The sequence below is a fragment of the Homarus americanus genome, unplaced genomic scaffold, assembly GCF_018991925.1.
Source record: "Homarus americanus isolate GMGI-L3 unplaced genomic scaffold, GMGI_Hamer_2.0 scaffold52806, whole genome shotgun sequence".
NCBI classification, from domain to species: Eukaryota; Metazoa; Arthropoda; class Malacostraca; order Decapoda; family Nephropidae; genus Homarus; species Homarus americanus.
This window is the reverse complement of record NW_024720773.1, coordinates 10,280,856-10,298,449: the sequence shown is the minus strand read 5'-3', so window position 1 is coordinate 10,298,449 and position 17,594 is coordinate 10,280,856. Positions and strand designations below refer to the sequence as shown.

At 39.9% G+C, this 17,594-nt stretch overlaps 1 protein-coding gene across 4 annotated transcripts in view; it reads left to right on the top strand.

Moving 5' to 3' along the window:
• The window catches only part of LOC121861062 (neurotactin-like), a 96,997-nt gene extending 80,311 nt beyond the window's left edge, over positions 1–16,686 (top strand). For 3 of the 4 annotated variants that reach the window (XM_042358592.1, XM_042358593.1, XM_042358591.1), the window contains 7 exons: positions 5,406–5,577; positions 6,299–6,487; positions 9,158–9,395; positions 10,686–10,824; positions 11,415–11,580; positions 12,834–13,503; positions 14,817–16,686. In XM_042358592.1, the coding sequence (XP_042214526.1) occupies positions 5,407–5,577; positions 6,299–6,487; positions 9,158–9,395; positions 10,686–10,824; positions 11,415–11,580; positions 12,834–13,503; positions 14,817–15,541 (2,298 nt within the window). In that variant the 5' untranslated portion in view covers position 5,406 and the 3' untranslated portion in view covers positions 15,542–16,686. The remainder of the gene's footprint in view (positions 1–5,405; positions 5,578–6,298; positions 6,488–9,157; positions 9,396–10,685; positions 10,825–11,414; positions 11,581–12,833; positions 13,504–14,816) is intronic. The other variant, XM_042358594.1, reaches the window with a different exon arrangement.
• Positions 16,687–17,594: the final 908 nt, after the last annotated feature.

Genomic DNA, 17,594 nt, shown 5'->3' with positions numbered 1-17,594 from the left:
AGCCTCGGCGTGCGTGTGTGTCTGGTCGTCGAACATAAACAAACAATGACCCCGACAGCTACACGGAGGAGTAGTGAATTAGGGGATTAATTAATGATATGGTAGGTGGGATCCTCTGCAGCACCTAAGACCCTAGTGTCCCGGAGAGGCCCCCTTGCGTCAGTTTCCTGGTGGTGGTGAGTACAGGCCGATGGAGGTTGTACAGTAATTAGTTTTGTCTCCGTGTACCCTAATGCCCGTGGGACACACTGGCTGCTCCCGGGCTCATCTCATCTCGTAAATAAATAATCTTGTCTTATTAATAATTTGATGGTGGACGTTCTTCTATCGGCGTTCGGGGATGATGGATTTATCGGATTCACGTTCGGATATATTAAGAAATCATGAGAAATAAGTGAGATATTAATGGATGGTGATCTGTATATACGTGAAATAACTTAGCTCAGAGGTTGGGGGTGTGTGGCTGGCGTGGGATGTGACTGAGGGCCCGCTGCTGATCTCATCACTGACCAGTTATTGCCGGTAACTACATTTGTCCCGCGCGCTCTTGTTGTCGCTCCACGCCTCCTATCCACATCCCTCCCCCACGCCCTTCCCCCTACCACGCCCCCTCCCCACCCACGCCCTCCTCCACCCACGCCCCCCCACCCACGCCCCTCCCCCACCCACGCCTCTCCCCACCCACGCCCCCACCTAACGTTGTTTTTTCCGCCACATTCTATATTTAAGGGTGACAGTTTGTTCCTGTGTGTGTTTTTATAATATTGTTAACATTATTTATAGTTTTGTGTTGCTGATAGCTGTTGTCTCTGTCTGTAATGCTGATAATAGGATTGTTTTCTATATTTTTGTAACACCGATAACTTAAAGCTGGCAGAGTGTTACTGTAAAATATTGTGTTACTCGCTAAAAGTCCCAACCTTTTGGAGCTTTACTGTGACAGAATACGACATTTTTGGAGTCCATTTTGTATCCTGGGTTAGGTTAGGTTAGGTTAGGTTAGGTTACAAGAGATTTTGTAAGTGTAACTCTGTATTCTTATTTAACTCTTTGTAATACTGAAAACTGGCAACGGCACAAGGGGTTCACCCAATCACCGTCAAGGTGTTTGCGTTCTCATCCAATCACGTGAGAGCTTGTGGGTCTGAGGGGAGGATCCACGTCTTAACAAGAAGGTATTGCGTAAGATTGCCTTGAGGCTGATACAACACAATCATTGGGCCAGCCTCCCAGGGGCCCCACACGCCTCCTGGCCATGTCACAGCCCCCGGGGAAACTCACCCAAGACGCCGCTGTCCTTTGGTGAATCTGGACGCTGTCTCTCTCTCCCTCTCCTCTTGTCAGTTATTATAATATGTGTGTGTGTGTGTGTGTGTGTGTGTGTGGCAGAAACTCCTGGTTGCTGAGAGAGGCTGGGGCGGTGAAACGTCTCCTCAATAAAGTTTACACCATTTTAAGTTTTATTTACCAACAATAAGTAAATGATAATAATACCAGAAGAAATAAATACCAAACAAACAGATGGTGATATAATAATGTTATACGGAAAATACCAGTACATGTATTACTGATGGAATTAATAATAACCTTAATATTGGTCCTTGATCACACTGGGAGAAAATCAAGTCATCTGAAGGAAAGAACACAACCTCTGGCGGCCAAGAAGTGTCCTATTTACCCTGTTATTACCTTGTTACTGCGGTCGTTAGTCTGATAAGGTCGTTGCTACAGCTGGTTAGGTCGTGTAATTACGTTGTTTGCTGCTGATGGTTGTTAGTGCGGCTATAAAAGAGTTGGTTTGTATGTTTGCTGGTTGATTATATACTGTATATCTGTGAAGTAGGTTAGTCACTATAACTAAGGCTATGTGTTCGTATATCTGTCCTTGGTATGACTGTCAGGGAGATATAGTAAGTATAGTTAATTGGTAGAGAGATAATTGATTGGTGGCCTGGAGTGACTCATAGTAACTAAGGATGTTGATTGGTGGCCTGGAGTGACTCATAGTAACTAAGGATGTTGATTGGTGGCCTGGAGTGACTCATAGTAACTAAGGATGTTGATTGGTGGCCTGGAGTGACTCATAGTAACTAAGGATGTTGATTGGTGGAGTGATTGGAGAAGATTGTACACACAGGCCACTCAGGACCACTGGGGGGGAAACGTTGCCGAGGAATTGGTATAAATGTGTTTGGATGTGTGGCGTGGTGGAGGGGCGAACCTCGAGGGAGCCATTCACTGCACTTAGCTCTGTATTACACCCGGTATCCAAACTCAGGAAGTGGCATAGGTGTTCGCTTTATACTTGGCACCAAACATTACAGGGGGAAGTTGTGCTCTTATAAATTGATCCACGTACCAGTATGACCTGACCTGGGCTCTACTTGGGTAATTTTCTGGGCTGGAACCTCTCTCTGACCTTCCCCCTCCTCTCCTCTTCACCTTCCTCTGCTGTCTATACCCTTTTCTGTTTATCTTTATGTCTACTCTCTCTCTCTGTCTGCCTCCCTCACCCTTCCCCTCCCACAGGTCCCGTGTAAGATCTTGGTGCTATGGTTCACCCACCACCTTCAGGAGACTCTAGCAAAACTGTTGAATATATTTATAACTGTGGCAGTATGAGTGTCACGCGACTTGCCCGGGAGATAGATAAGTTGTTGCTTTTGTGTCTTTAGCGACTCTGGTGGCATTTCACGAGATACGGTGAAAAAGTATCAAGAACGTAAACCGAAAGGAACGGAGATTGAATAGAGTGTGAAGCAAAAGGAACGGACGAGGGAAGCAATGAAGACAGGGTGGTGGGAAAGAGTAAGAAACATGTGTTGTAAAGTGTGAGGGGTGGAAGACACACTAAGACCCCAGGACCTACACTGTTCCAGCCTTTATTGGTTGACGACTCACTCCCCTGACGAGAAAATTGTCCTCAAGATGGATCTCGTGAGGCGCGCGGACTGGGTGCAGGGAAGGATGCCCAGTGAGATGTAGACCCTCGGGGGGGGGAAGAAAGATATAGTTGTTGGGGTCAGACTTAATGTGTCAGTCTGCCTAGTGCGATATGTTAGTCGTTCTGTTATTGTATTGTGTTATGAGTTATGAAGCAGGTGGACACCTTAACCTGAGCGAATAGCACATACTACTAAGAAAAGGTAAATGGGGACATACACTGTGGGTTAACGCAGAGCAAAATCCGGTTGGCTTGGCTCCTATGCCCACAGTGTATGAAGCCCACCTGTCTTATATACTTGAGCAGGTTATTTCCTTTGATTGTAGAGATTTGTACCTTTACCCTGACTTGAATCTTGATCCAGATGTCTGTGTTTAGGAAGAAAACTTATATTATGAAAGTGTCCGTTTATTGTCACGTATGCTAAAAATATCGAGTAAAACATAGCTACAATAATTGGTTTTAAAGACACAATGTTAATTCATCCAGAGCTTGTCTATTAAAGGCTCCACCTTATCACTCTTTCAGGGTGTCCGTGTGTTGCCGTTCTCCTTGTTTATATATCAGCCAATTGATGCTTGTTGTGTGGTGTGTTGTGTGTATACAGTACGTGTCACCCGAGAGTTGCCTCGTCCAATACGGAGGAGCATCACTTCTCTTGAGCTTAATTCGATTTCAATGGTAGCGGCATTGTTGGGGTATCGACCCAGTGCCGACCATCACGCCCCCACTCTGTACAGGGGATGGATAGAGGTGGGACGAGAAGGGGATAGAGAAGTGGGTACGAAGGAAGTTGAAAAAGAGTTAGATAGAAGGAATAGGGAGATAGAAAGTGAGAATGGAGATGCCGAAGGCCATAATCCGAAGTTTTAATAACCAGGAAAGAGTGGAAAGGATTTGAGTTTATAAAAAGTGACTAAGACAGCTGTTACGGAAATTTGCTTGGTTATATGAGTGAATGTAAAGCCACAAGACACTTACTTCACAATACTGTACTGTACTTTCATAATGTCACTTATTAGGGGGTCGCCTCTGTCACCACGTGTGTAGATTGTAACCAGCTGGCTCTTTTCAATGCCTTGGATCAGTCTCTACCATCTCCCGGGTCTTACGAGGATGAAATTACGTTGCACAGATCCTCATTAATATCGCTCCTCTTCTTCCTCCATTCTTACTCCCCTCTTCTATTCTTCGCCAGTTGGTCAGACACGGTACAAGCGTCACATCTGCAATATAGCCGTCCCTCCCCTCCCTTAGACCACCCCAAGTCGTGCTAGACACCTGTGTGGTCGTATAGGGAATCATGTTAGGGTGACTTCTCGAAATGTCGTAGTGTCGTAGAAAACACCGGCCGTTCAGAACGTCCCTCTCTCCGTCTTGTATGGTGGTGTTATTGGACTTTTGTGGCTCCCGAGGTAGTTTGGACGGAGTTATCAGACGGGGAGGGAGCCATCAGGACCGGGGTAGGACGGACTAGTAAGCTACCCCGGTATAGTCGCCAGTATACTGTATCTTGATGAACTCTTGTTCCCATCGCTTATGGTGATGTGTGGGCGTCTTGCTGTACATTCATGTGGTGACATGTTCTTCTATCCATGTGTCTGTACTGTACGTATCTGTGGTTGTCTACATACACCTGTACTGTTGTCTGTGTACACCTGTTTGTGTTCCTGCATGCGGTCATTCAATTGATAGTGATTGGTGGGTGTCTACACAAAAACATAAAATTTTAAAACAAATTAGAAACCACGAAAAATGACCAATATATATTAAGCCCCATTCCAAGTTATGTCCTAAAAGTACAGTACAGTACAGTACAGTACAGTACAGTACAGTACAGTTCTGTATATAAGGCAGATAAATACAAAACACTAAATTATATTTTACTTTAATTTTAAAATACCAAGAATAACAATTTTGAAAGGAAGAATTACTTAGTAGTTTCAAGCCCGGCCTTACTAAGATCAAATTAAAGTGACAGCTGATCATATAGTAAAGCACTGAATAATAAATAAATTAATACACTGTACAGTACTTTCAGAACGATTTTCCAAGGGGTACATTTTCAAGAAAATTCCAAGAAAAATTTTGCGGTTCCCGGAAAATTCCGGAAAATCCCGAGGATGGAGGATATTCTTCCGGGTTCAAGAGCTAATGTAATGCAGAATTTTTGGAACTTCCGAGAATATTTTTCCATTACCTGGAAAATTCTGGTAATGAGGGATTTTTCCCGGCTTTGAGAGAGTCATCTCGTTACCAGGAAATCTCTCATTCCTAGAAGTGCTCTGCACTAATTGTTCTGGCTAATGGAGATATCACTGTATTTCAGAGACCTTTTTTGTTCAAATATAACTAGTTACAACTTTCAGGATAAGTCTTCAGATAGGCACCCACACACGAAGACTGAAATAACATGTATCATGACAAGTTTGCAACACTAAACACATGCTTCATCTTGCAGGATGTCCGGGGTGCCGGTGGTGGGACGGTATGTGTCACGGAGCTGGAGCAGCGGGTCCGGGGCAGCCCAGCGGGGCGGCGGCGACCAGCGCCACCAACCGTCACCACCACAACGCCCCAGGTCACCCTGGAGGATCCCTGCCTTCTTCAGGAGGAAGTTTGAGATCGCTCAGGTAAGAGATCTTACTCACTCTTGTTAGTGGTTATAACATTTAGTATAGATACACAGGTATTGTATATGTTTACAGTAATACTCTTACATGAAAAATATTATGAAGGAATTTGCAAGTAGAATAGCTTCGGTTATACATGACTCTTATACCTGTACTGTACCTGTAGTGCTAAAACTTAAAAGTATAATAATTAAAAGGTGGTAGTGACCCATATTTATCGGTGTGTCTACCTATAGTACAGTATAGTGAGCTAACTATAACTAACTTTTGAGGACGAGACAACAACTTCTGCCTTTACAGAATTTCCTCCATGAGAACGTTGCTCATAATTACAGTTGTCATAGAGTCACTGATCTAACAAGAAAAGTCTCCCTGTAAACTGCTATTTTGTCATTTATAACTGAATTTCATGCATGTAAAATTTCCCCTGCAGACGTAAAGGAACACTGATGTTTTATAAGGACAAAAATTTACAGCTTTAAAATATCTTTACTCACTTCATAATAATATTTGTAAAGTTCAGTAATTTAAATTCCATATACTGTACTGTACTGTACTGTACTGTACTGTACTGTACTGTATTTGGTGTTTAAGGAGTAAAGGATTTTTTTTTGAAAATGAATTGATGATAATTAGATCTTCAACATACGTGATATATGTTTATTTATTTATTTTAATTTTATGTTTATAGATTTCATGACAAATTTAAATTTCCCCTTAGCGTGGTGGAGGACGTGTGGCGAGCACAGCACCTGGAGAGAGTGAAGGGGGTGTGGCAGTCACGGAGGAGGCCTTCAAGGACCCACCTCCAACACTGAAGGATCCCCATAAGGACCCCATGAGAGAGTCGACCAGCACCGATCCTATCAAGGACTTCGAAGCAACTCCGTCACCTTATGAGGAGCCAGAGGTAAGGCAAAGGGGTGAAAGTAAGAGACAGGGGGGAGTGAGTGAGAGGGGAGAAATATGAGTACAGGTAGTGGGACTAGTGTGAGAGAGAGTACAGTAGTTAATGCAAAGGAATATGGTACTGTAGCAGGATTGGCAAGAGAATAAAGTGAATGAAGGAAAATTATGATGATGAAGGGACTGATATGATAAAAAAAATGGCAATTGAAAGAATAAGGGGAGTGGGAAAAATTATGTAAAAGGGAAGAAGAGAAAGAAAATGTGGTAAAGGGAAGAGAGGAGAGAAAGAAGAGATATGCCATGAATGGGGAAGGGGAAGATGAAGCGAGGGTGAAGGAGTGACTGTAAGACAGGGACATTCAGAAAGATATTAGGTGACAAGGTAAATGAAAGAGACGGATGATATGATAAGAGAAGAGAGGGTGAAGAATGAGAGGCATGAAGGAGGAGATATATGAGGTTGGAGGTGGGAGGAAGGAAGGAGAGATGATAATTAGGGGAGGTGAAGGGAAGCAAAACAAAACAAAGCAAGGAGGAGTTAGATAAGAGGAGAAGGAGGATACTGTACATAATTGATGAAACATTAAAGAGACGAAAGAGATGGGAACAAAGATCGAATGAGATGTAAAGAAATATGAGACAAGGAGTTGAAGGATTAAGAGAGGCAAGTTGAAGGAGAGAAGGAGAGGGAGACAAGGTTTGGGAATGTTGAAACGTACTGAGATTAGGGAACTGAGAGCTTGTATTATATATATTTGATAGCTTATCCACATGAATTTCTCTCTATATAATAAGTATGTTTAAGGCTGATAACATAATATTCATCAATTAGGAAATACGTACAGAATTCACTTGATTATTTATGCATTACTTCATATGCTCTATAGATCTTACTACATATTTATGCAATGTTGATCATTTGAAATTTCATCATCAGAGATTTTATATTGTCTTCACTATTGAGTGCCTCTCCCGCTGTGTGTGGTTGGTAAGGATAACTACATTGTCTTTCTCATACAGTTGATCAAATTTTTGTTGCAATGAATTGTTAATATAATGAAAAGATTTGTATTTATTTTTTAGTCAATATTTGAAGCATTATTCTCAGATTTTTTTTTATACTAGAATGTTTATGGAAAAATACTTGGAATATGGGAAGATGCTGCATGAAGGATTTGTATAGTACATTATCAAGAAAGTTATAGGTTGTAATATTTGAACGTTCTGTATGTTGAACGTGTTTATAATAAATGGTCTGAAATTCATTACTTTCAGACATACAGTATTAGAATTTTCACGTACTGTACAGGTATATCCGTATATCATTTTTATATTCTATGGATCTCTAGCATATTTTTTTACCTTTTAAGTCTCTGTCCACACATAGAAATTGCATATTAAAACACTGTGGTCATGAGTCTGATGCACTTGTTACTAGTAAAGATTTGTGTTAAAAAATCACATATTGTGGCTTTTGTTTATTGATTTTTCTATTGATCAGAAAAAGCTTTTATTGTCTGCTTGTCTCTAATAGTATTTAGATGTTCGAGAAATGATAAGGGAATTCACGGAGGGGAGAACTAACCTGAATACCATTAAATTGCAAGAGAAAGTTGTTATCTGATAGAAAATGTTAGATATAATACTTGTTAAGACTATATACTGTAGATTGTGTTAGAGAAATTTAGAGTATAATCCAGTACAGTATATTAGTTTTTCGTTTTATTTCAGTTATACCTGTAGTATATTTTTTTAGATTTCATTATCTGTTAAGCTCTCCTCTCTTTAAATTCTTTTTAGTTTTTGTATGCATCAGGGCTTTCAGAATAGACAGTACCCAATACTATCATCAACTTATGCTCATCATGGGTACTGGCTGAAGTGCAAAATCTTAAGATCTCCAGACATTCCTGAGAAGTAACCCCTCAGATAAAATTTTTTGAAAACCCTGCTTTAGTGTCTTGCTGTGACCATGGGAATAGTATGCATGAAAAAGATTGTAGGATAATGTGATGTCAGAGATATATGTATAACAATTTTTGTTACAGATATATTAATGATTGATATAGTAAACCCTCTGTAATTGCGAGATTGTGATTTGTGAATTCGAAGTACAGTACAGCACCTGTATGTACTTTAATGAGGTATAACCCTTGCAAATGTGAAGGGTTTGCTGTATTAACGGGTAAAAAAACTGTGTGAATAGGGTGTTCAGTATCGGCTTTGCATGAAGAGGAGAGGATACTGCATTTGTTCCATTTCATTTTAGTTTTGTGTCTGGTACAAAATAGATGCTAAAAAAAAAGAGGTTGAACTGAAGTACAGTACTGTATATGTAGTGTGGTAAGAGGAGATTGCATGATTGAAGATGATAAATAGGAAGAAGGAAGAGAAACCAACATTGAAGTGGAAGGAAGGAGTACGTATATACCGTAGAAGGGGCGGAGTTGGGTATGACAATGTGTATGTGTGGAGTAGTGTCAGTATCGAGAGGAGACTATCCATAAACCCTCCTGCTGGATATTAGTACAGTAGGTGGTTTATTAGATGTAGATAGAGAGGGGAACAAATTAAATATGGATAGTTAAAATGCATCACTGAACTAAAAGAATTTCCTGACTTAATTTATTAAATTTTCATTTGTCCATGTGACCTCATTATATTTTATCAGGTGTGTGCTCTGAGTGACGATGGTGACAGTATCCACCGCCGGCTGATAAAGAGCTCTCCCATTCGGCAGATTCGGGATGTGACTTTTAGAGAGCCTCGCTACCTAGATCTTTTTGACCCCAGTGTCTCAGTTGTGAGGGATCCCAAACTTGACCTACCAAAGCCTGCGTCCAAGAGCCGTGCCCATAGCATCTTCAGCCGCTTTCTCTCCTCCTTAGCCTCCACTAAGGTTATCATAGGTTGGTCATATTGAATCATGCTACAATTTCATTATAATGTTTCTTAGTACAATATTTTTTGAAGGATTACTTTTAAAACTTTTAATTTTCATTTTCACGTTTCTAATTTGAGTTTCTGATTACACTATACAGTACAGTATCCAGAGATGCGATGCAGTGGCCATAATGCATTAGAGATAGTGTAGATTATAGTAATTTTGTAAATAAATTTGTTCATTGCCTTAAATGATGTATAACTCTTTTATATTTGTATTTTAAAACAACATATTGTACAATTCTAGTTGATTTTTACTTTAAAAAATAATTCAAAATTTTTCTAATATGTCAGTAAAGGGCACATTGAAACAAAAATGTGGCATGTGAAGTGATTATTTAAAATCATTGTGCATTGTTGCTTTCAGTATCATGTATTATTGTAGTGTGTTATGATTCTCTACAGTATATGCATTCTAATAGAATTTAGGAAATTACAATTTAGTACAGCACAGTACTTTAATTTGTAATGATGGGGTAAAAGATAAAGAAGTGGAGCAGTAAAACCTTAACTCCAGTAGGTTGTTCAGTCTCACCCATAAGTTCATCAACTCTCCCAGCCAGCTATTGCTGCACTGCCTGCTTCAGATGTTTGAAACTGTCTCACTACCAACCAGAGCATGAAACCGATACGAATGAATTTAAAGGTTTGAAGTAACAGACTCAAGTTCATACATCTGAAGCAGGTAGTGCAGCAATAGCTGGCTGGGAGAGTTGACAAACTTTTGGGTGAGACTGTACATGGAGGGACTGTGTGGTACAGCAGGTTGGCAGTGACTACAGCATCAACAAATTTGGGGCTGTGATAATGGTGCTAAACTGACTAGTAGTGATTGCTAAGTTATTCACATCTGCTGCTGTTATAATTTTTGTTAGGTTAAGTCATTAACAAAGAGGTGATACGAATTTATTTACATATAAATGCTGTAGTCTTCTTAAAAGTAGATTAGGGAGTAGTATTAATATTAAGGAATCATACTAATAATAAATTATAAAGTAATATTAGTGTGAAATAAACTTGCAAGGGAGAGCCAATTTGCATACAGACAAAACTTTTGATGTACTGTATTGGTGATTGATCCAGTTAGTTCCACTTTTTGTGTACTGTCAGTTAAAAATGTAACTCACTTAATAGTGGTTTAGCAGCCCATGCCAGTTCTGGGGAAGCACAGGTCTGCATAGTATATGGTACTTTATTTTTAGTTGACATCCTCACAAGTAAGATTTTAATTTCAACCTATTTTTTTCCACTTACAGCTTGTAGCATCATCTTAGTGGTGTTGGTGGTTGTGATAGTAACACTGGCATCTACCTCCCAAGGAACATTTTTCAGCCCTGATCCTCGTATCCAGCATCCCCACGTCACCACTGTCACTACTTGTGGTCCTGTTCAAGGGTACCTTACCGAAAGTCTTTCTTTTTGGAATTTTCATAATTTAAGAATCGTTAGTTGTCACGATCAATGATTTACTCCACCTAAATAGTGAGGAAAATAATCTAAAATTATATACTTTCCACAAGCTGTACAAACTTACAAGTGAGGTTAGATTTTAGCTAGTCTGTTCTTTGTCACTTTTGTGACCTTCATTGACCAGTGTTAGTACTGTACATCATTGGTAAAAAGGAAAGTGTGACTTCCAAAGATGGCAAACTGCTTTAATCACATTCCATTTCATATGCAATTGAATTGATGCTCAAGAAGGTAAGTACAACAGTAAAACCATATAAGCTTAATTTTAATGAGTGTTTTATTTGGTATTTTTTTTAGTTCATATATCAAGTCTAATAAACCATAATAAAACTAAAAAAAGGAAAAAAAATAGCATAAAAATGTGGATGCTTCTCCTTATTTTTATATATTGTTCTCTCATTGCATCCCACACAAAGATGGAGCAGTAAAACTAGTACCTAGATTGAACTATAAATTTTATATAAACAGTATACCTGTACCTGTATGTCAGTTTAGAACTAGTATTTTTATTTCAGCACTATACAGGATGGATCGTATGTGTTTCGTGGGATACCATATGCTATTCCTCCGCTTGGAAAGTTGCGGTTTCGTCCAGCACAACTCCAGACTAACCTGAATGATTGCTGGACTGGAACCTATGTGGCTAATGTAACTCAGCCATGCTGGAGCTATGATAGTCAGGTATGGTGCATGTCATGGAGTTTTTCTTCTGATGCTTAGCTTTCTTTTAGTAAATTTGTTTGGGAGCCAAATTTAGTCACCCTACAAAAATTGTAAGATGGTTGCTATGGTCTCTAACAGTAAGGCCCAAGGTTGATTACTGCAAAGACCTTCATACTGTTGTGAATGATGATAAGAGTATGGTGTTGAGTGAGGATATAGTAGTAAGAGTAAATGGATGACAGTACACAGAGTATGTGTTTGCTCTTGGTACTGGTCACTCTGCAGTATAGCAGGGAAGGTACTAAAAGGTGTTGAACAAAAAAAGTAAACAAGAAATGGTTACCATTGATTTCAGGAATAGTTGTGGTACAAGTACCGAGTCATTGTTTCATTGTGAGCACAATTGTTAAGTAAACTTGAATCTCTCTTGTTAACAGTAATGGTGCTCTATTCTTGTTGAATTACACAAAGGGTCTGAATTATCCAAAGTGTCCGAATTTGGTCTGTGAATTCAAGGTATTTTGTCAAGGTTGTACCTCCTCCCCCCTCCCCTCATACACCAGTAACTTAAGTGGATAATTTACACAGGACAAAAAATCAAACTCCATTCTGATTATATTGTTGTTATCGAGGAGCTTAAATAGGGTAAAATATTAGCTCCAAGGGAAAATTACATTTTAATACACAATGTGAATGTTACACGAGGCTGTGCAAAAATTTAGTAGCCCCAGCTGCACTAGGACATTCAGACAAAGCAATCTTCAATGGCTATGCCTGTGGTGGTGTTCTGCACACGGGGCTAATTTCAACTTGTTGGATGCATTGGAAAATTAAGAAACGGGTATAATTCAAACATTTGGATCTCCATGTTGAAATATTGCTGATTAATTTAACATTGCCAAAAATGGCCGAATTAACATGAAGTCCAAATTAGCAGTTGTAGATAGAATATAAGTGCATTAAAGCAATGATAGTTGATGGAGTAGGTTTATCAGATTTATCAAAGGGTTTGTGGAATAGACCAAACTTGTTGAAAAAGTAGGTTTAAAAAGGCACTACTGTACTAACATTCTGTACTTTTTGTTTCTTTTACTTAAGTTTCTGCAAATTGGTATGCAATTTGCATGCTTTTAATTTATTCTTTAAGATTTTCGTATTTCCCACTACATCTACCAATCTGTGGATTAATTCATGATAAAACTCATTGTTAGTACAACCTACTTGCTTGCAAAATTAAATTTTTGTCTTCTAGTTTAAACATTTATTTGCAGGGAGCTGTGGTAGAGGGATCTGAAGATTGTTTACTGATAGATGTCTTCACACCCCAACTTGGGTATGACTCACCACTCCCAGTAATAGTTTTTGTTGGAGGAGCTAGTTTGGGTGGAGACACACAAAGACCCTGGCTACTTACTAAGGCTGCAGGTCTCGCCAAAACCAAACGTGTAGTGGTTTTGTCACCACAGGTTCGTCGGGGACTTCTGGGTTTCTTCCCTCATCCAAAATTGGCAGCATCAACCTACCCTCACACTGCAGGAAACCAGGGGGTGTCGGACTTGTTAACAGCACTCACCTGGGTGCAGCACAACGTAGAACATTTTGGTGGTGACCCAGAGCAAGTGACGTTCTTGGGACATCAAGCAGGAGCCGCAATGGCATGGCCGCTTATTTCCTCACCTCAAGGACATAGGCTTGTACATTCTGCCTGGGTGACTGGCTCTGTACCTTTGTATCCAGAGATTCCATGGCGTGAAGCAGACCCAGAACTGGTTGATTCACTTAATTGTTCAACTGTGATGTGTCTCGAGTCCATCCCAGCTCGTACTGTGATGGAGGCTCCACCCCTGGAGTGGCGTCATCCCCAAGGCCGCCCATGGCTATTGGCTGATGGTGTCATTGTTCCCTTTCTCCCGTCCATGCCACAAGTGCCTCTCATGATTGGTAAGTTACTTTTTTTTTAAACAAAAGAACTTAGAGTATTTTTGGTGCACCTAATACATATTGTCATGTAAATTCTTGTACTGTACATTATTCCTTATCTCATACCAGACCTGATAAACTATATTTCTGTAAAGAGTATATTCAAAATATTCCCCAATCTCACTTATTAAATACAATGCATCTTCAAGATTCAGTTTATGCAAAGTTACATTCATTTAAGTACGGGTAAACCAACAACCTCCGTGAAAATGGGTTTATAAAGCTCAATAAACCTTATACATGCAACTAGTGAATTGAACTCTCATATTTCTGGTTGCAACAGTCTCGATTTTTCTTCTCACAATAAGATGGAAAAGTACATACTTAGCAAAGCCATGAATAAAATAATGTATTGCATATTTACTTATTGTAATATAGCGCATTGAAAGTTGCATGATATAGCGTCGGTTGCATCATCAGCACTAACCCGAATCACCAGTGGAACTGCTTACTCTGTATGATGTTTTACACTTTTGCCTCTTAAATTTTGTGGCCAGTTTCATTATTTCACTAGTGTAATCTTCTCTAAATTTACTTTTGGTACTGTCTTTTGAATCACATCATTCTGAAATTAGTTCTGTTTCTTCATCTATCGTTTTAATATACAGAAGAATATTACCTTAGGTGTGCCGACCCTCTCTGACCAGATGACACCCCCTTCACTACTGGTACAAGGGCCTGACTGAGCATGTTGCGAGGCATAAATTACTCCAGTAACTCTCTAGGGTGCTATAGAAATGATTGGCTGCCATATGTGGGCTGACACAAAGCACGGATGATATTAAATGTGTAAGACTTTTATGAGAATAATTGCGTGGGTAAATTTTAAACAGTACATTGGTACATTTTGCCACAGTACAAGGGGTCAAAGTGGACTTGTAATATATTGTTAATAATGGCTCAAATTCATATAAATTCACAAAATGACTTAGTTGACATGGTATGTACTAACTACAGTACAGTTCTAATATAATGTTAGAAATTTTTAATCCTCACCTATATTGAAAAAATCATCAATGTTCCAACACTGTACTTAAGTCTATCACTTAAAAAAAATAAGCATAAGTTTCAACCAATAGTAAGTACGGTACTGTACTCTCCAATTTAATGTCCTGCATGCTATTTGAGTTGCACTGTAGTCTTGTGCAATACTGTAGACTTCTCAGATGTGATCTAAATTTAATCAAGAGCTTTTACCAATTTCATTTCTGGTACTTTTAATTTAAAGTCATTTGTTGTCAGTATGATTTTACAGTTAACCACTTCCATTTTAGGGTCAACTGAACAAGCAGCTGCACATTTTCTGTTATCTTGGCGGGAACGTCTTGGCATCTCACATCAGCAACTTCTTGATGCAGCTGTTGACGGTTTGCGACTGAATGAAGTTAATTATGGACAGCCAGTGTGGTCTGGTAGTCCTGCATATGGTCATGTTAACTGGCCAGGAGATAAGGGTGGTCAAAACGTCTGGCCTCAGCCTCCAAGAAATGATGAGAGTTCAGAATTAGGCAGCATAATACCAGGATCAGCAGAGGCAGAGGCTGCCTTGGAATGGTATTCTAATTTGAAAGATGATCCTTGGCTTCTCCTTACCACTTTAGTATCTGATGCTACTGTTACATGTCCTACCTTGGCCACTGCTGAAAAACTATCTAGGACACTCTCTCATAATCATCCCACTGGGACTGAAGATGTACCTGTTTATGCTTATGTGTCACGCCATGCTCGGGTTAGCCGAGCTGGAGCTGTGGCAGATGGATTGTCTGATATCGAGTCAATTTTAGGAGTATTTCAATCTCAGACTGACAAAGATGTCCAATATGCTCGCACTATCCAGGACTTGTTTTTTTTCTTTGTGAACTATGGCTCCCCAGAGTGGCAGTCTCCCACACCTGCTCACCTGGGAGTGTACATGTTAGATGGAAATATAAATGTGGAACATTCAAGACTCCAGTGTGAACATTGGTCCAACTCCTCCCACTTAATGAGAAGATTTTAGTGAATTACAAATTCTATCAAATAATTCCTTAAAGTATGAAATACTTTATTCATTACTTTGCTGGGATGGACTCCTGATACTTTCAAACTTTGTTTGCTTTTTTTCCAGGGGGAGGGGGGTTTAGATTGTAAAAAGTTGAGTACTCATGTGAATATAAAAATTGATTGCATAGGTTTCCCCAGTAAATTTTGCATAGATTAAAGTCTTCTGCTTTATAAAATATTGTAGCTCAATTTATTATTTAACTTTCCATTACCACTGTGCCTTTTGATATACAGAAATCATTGCAGGCAAATTTACAGTTTTCTCAAAGATGGATGCCTTAGTAATAACCTGAGAATACCTGTAATGACAGTCTTGAAACCAATGATTTAGTACCTACCTCAAGAAGGTTCTCTAGCTAATTAATCATTGGGATAATGACTTGAAATTTGTGTATTGCACATAAATATGTTTATTTGAGAGATCTTTTGTAGATTCTCATAGTATTAGAAAAGTGAAATGACTACTGCCGAGCAATATAACACTGCCACATTGCCTCTGATCTCACTGTGACATGTAATGCAGGAACCCAAGTCTTTCAGCAGCTCGTGTCACAAGCCAAAGATAATGAGCTAAGATGGTGGATAAAGGTAGGCTGCTAATTTGGGATTAATGTTCTGGGTTGAAGAACTGTACATAAATATTTTAAAAGAAAATAATAGGTAAGGTTTTATTGTTTTTAATGTGTGAAGCATAGCTATTTGTCTGACCAAATTATTCTGCTTAAAGAATTGATATAAGCAAGCATCTGTGTGTAATCAAGTCTTAGATTGGGTTTATCAGTATTTTTACACTTATTTTTATATTCCATAACTACTCTCAGTATAGTCAGTGATAAATGTAATAAAGATTAACAAAGGTAATCTATTTCATTTCCATAGAACAATGACAAAAAATTTCCCAAATTTAAGCAGACCACCTGAACCCCTCTGACTTAGCCGATACTACAAATTGTATGCAAAGATTTAAGTTGAGTACTGTCTGAATATTTCAAATTGTAGTTAATGTTTTTATTTATGAAAATGTATAATTAAGAATTCGAAATCATGCATGAACTCATATTGAGAATCATGTAATTTATTCAACTGAAGGCTGTATATATATATATATATATATATATATATATATATATATATATATATATATATATATATATATATATATATATATATATATATATGTATATAAGGTATACTGCTTTTTTCTTAGTCAAGTTCTTTGATGGGATTGAGAGAAAAATTTGCTTTGGCTCATGTCCCAATTGAGAACCCTAATTTATACCTGTGATATGTCTTGTTTTGTATAGGAATAAACACTGTTGATTGATATACAGTATTTGTTTTCTTAATCAACCTTACTATACTGGCCTTAAAAGAACACCGGAGCTATATAGCCTTACATGGGTGGGTCACAGGAGCCCCCGCTTCCTCTAGGTGGGTCCCTGGGGTCTCCACTGCCCCTGGAGGGATCTCAGGAGCCCCGGCCACCCCTAGGAGGTTCCCTGCTGCACCTGGGAGGGTCTCTGGGAGCGCCAGCCCTGTAGGATCTCTGTGGCGCCCCCTAGGACCCTCCGAGGTGCGTTGGAGACCCTCCCAGGTGCGGATGGGACCCATTGGACGCTCCCAGGGATGACAGTGCCCCCTGCAACCCTCCCACGGATGGCGGGGGCTCCAGCAACCCTCCTATGGGCGGCAGGGGCCCTGCAACCCTCCTAGGGGCGGCAGGGTCCCTGCAACCCTCCCAGAAGAGATGAGGGTACTCAGGACCCTACCAACGGCGCTGGGTGCCCCTGATACCTTCCCAGGTGTGACAGCATCCCTAGGGACCCTCGCAGGTTAGGCGGGGCCTCCTGAGACCCTCCCAGGTACTGCCTCTGGATGTGCCGCTGGGGACTCCACTGCCCCTGGGAGGGTCCCAAGAGTCCCACCCACTCCATGGAGGTTCCTGCACTACCTGGGAGGTTCTAGGAACCCCAGCCCTGTAGGGTCTCTCTGGGGCAGCTGTTATAATA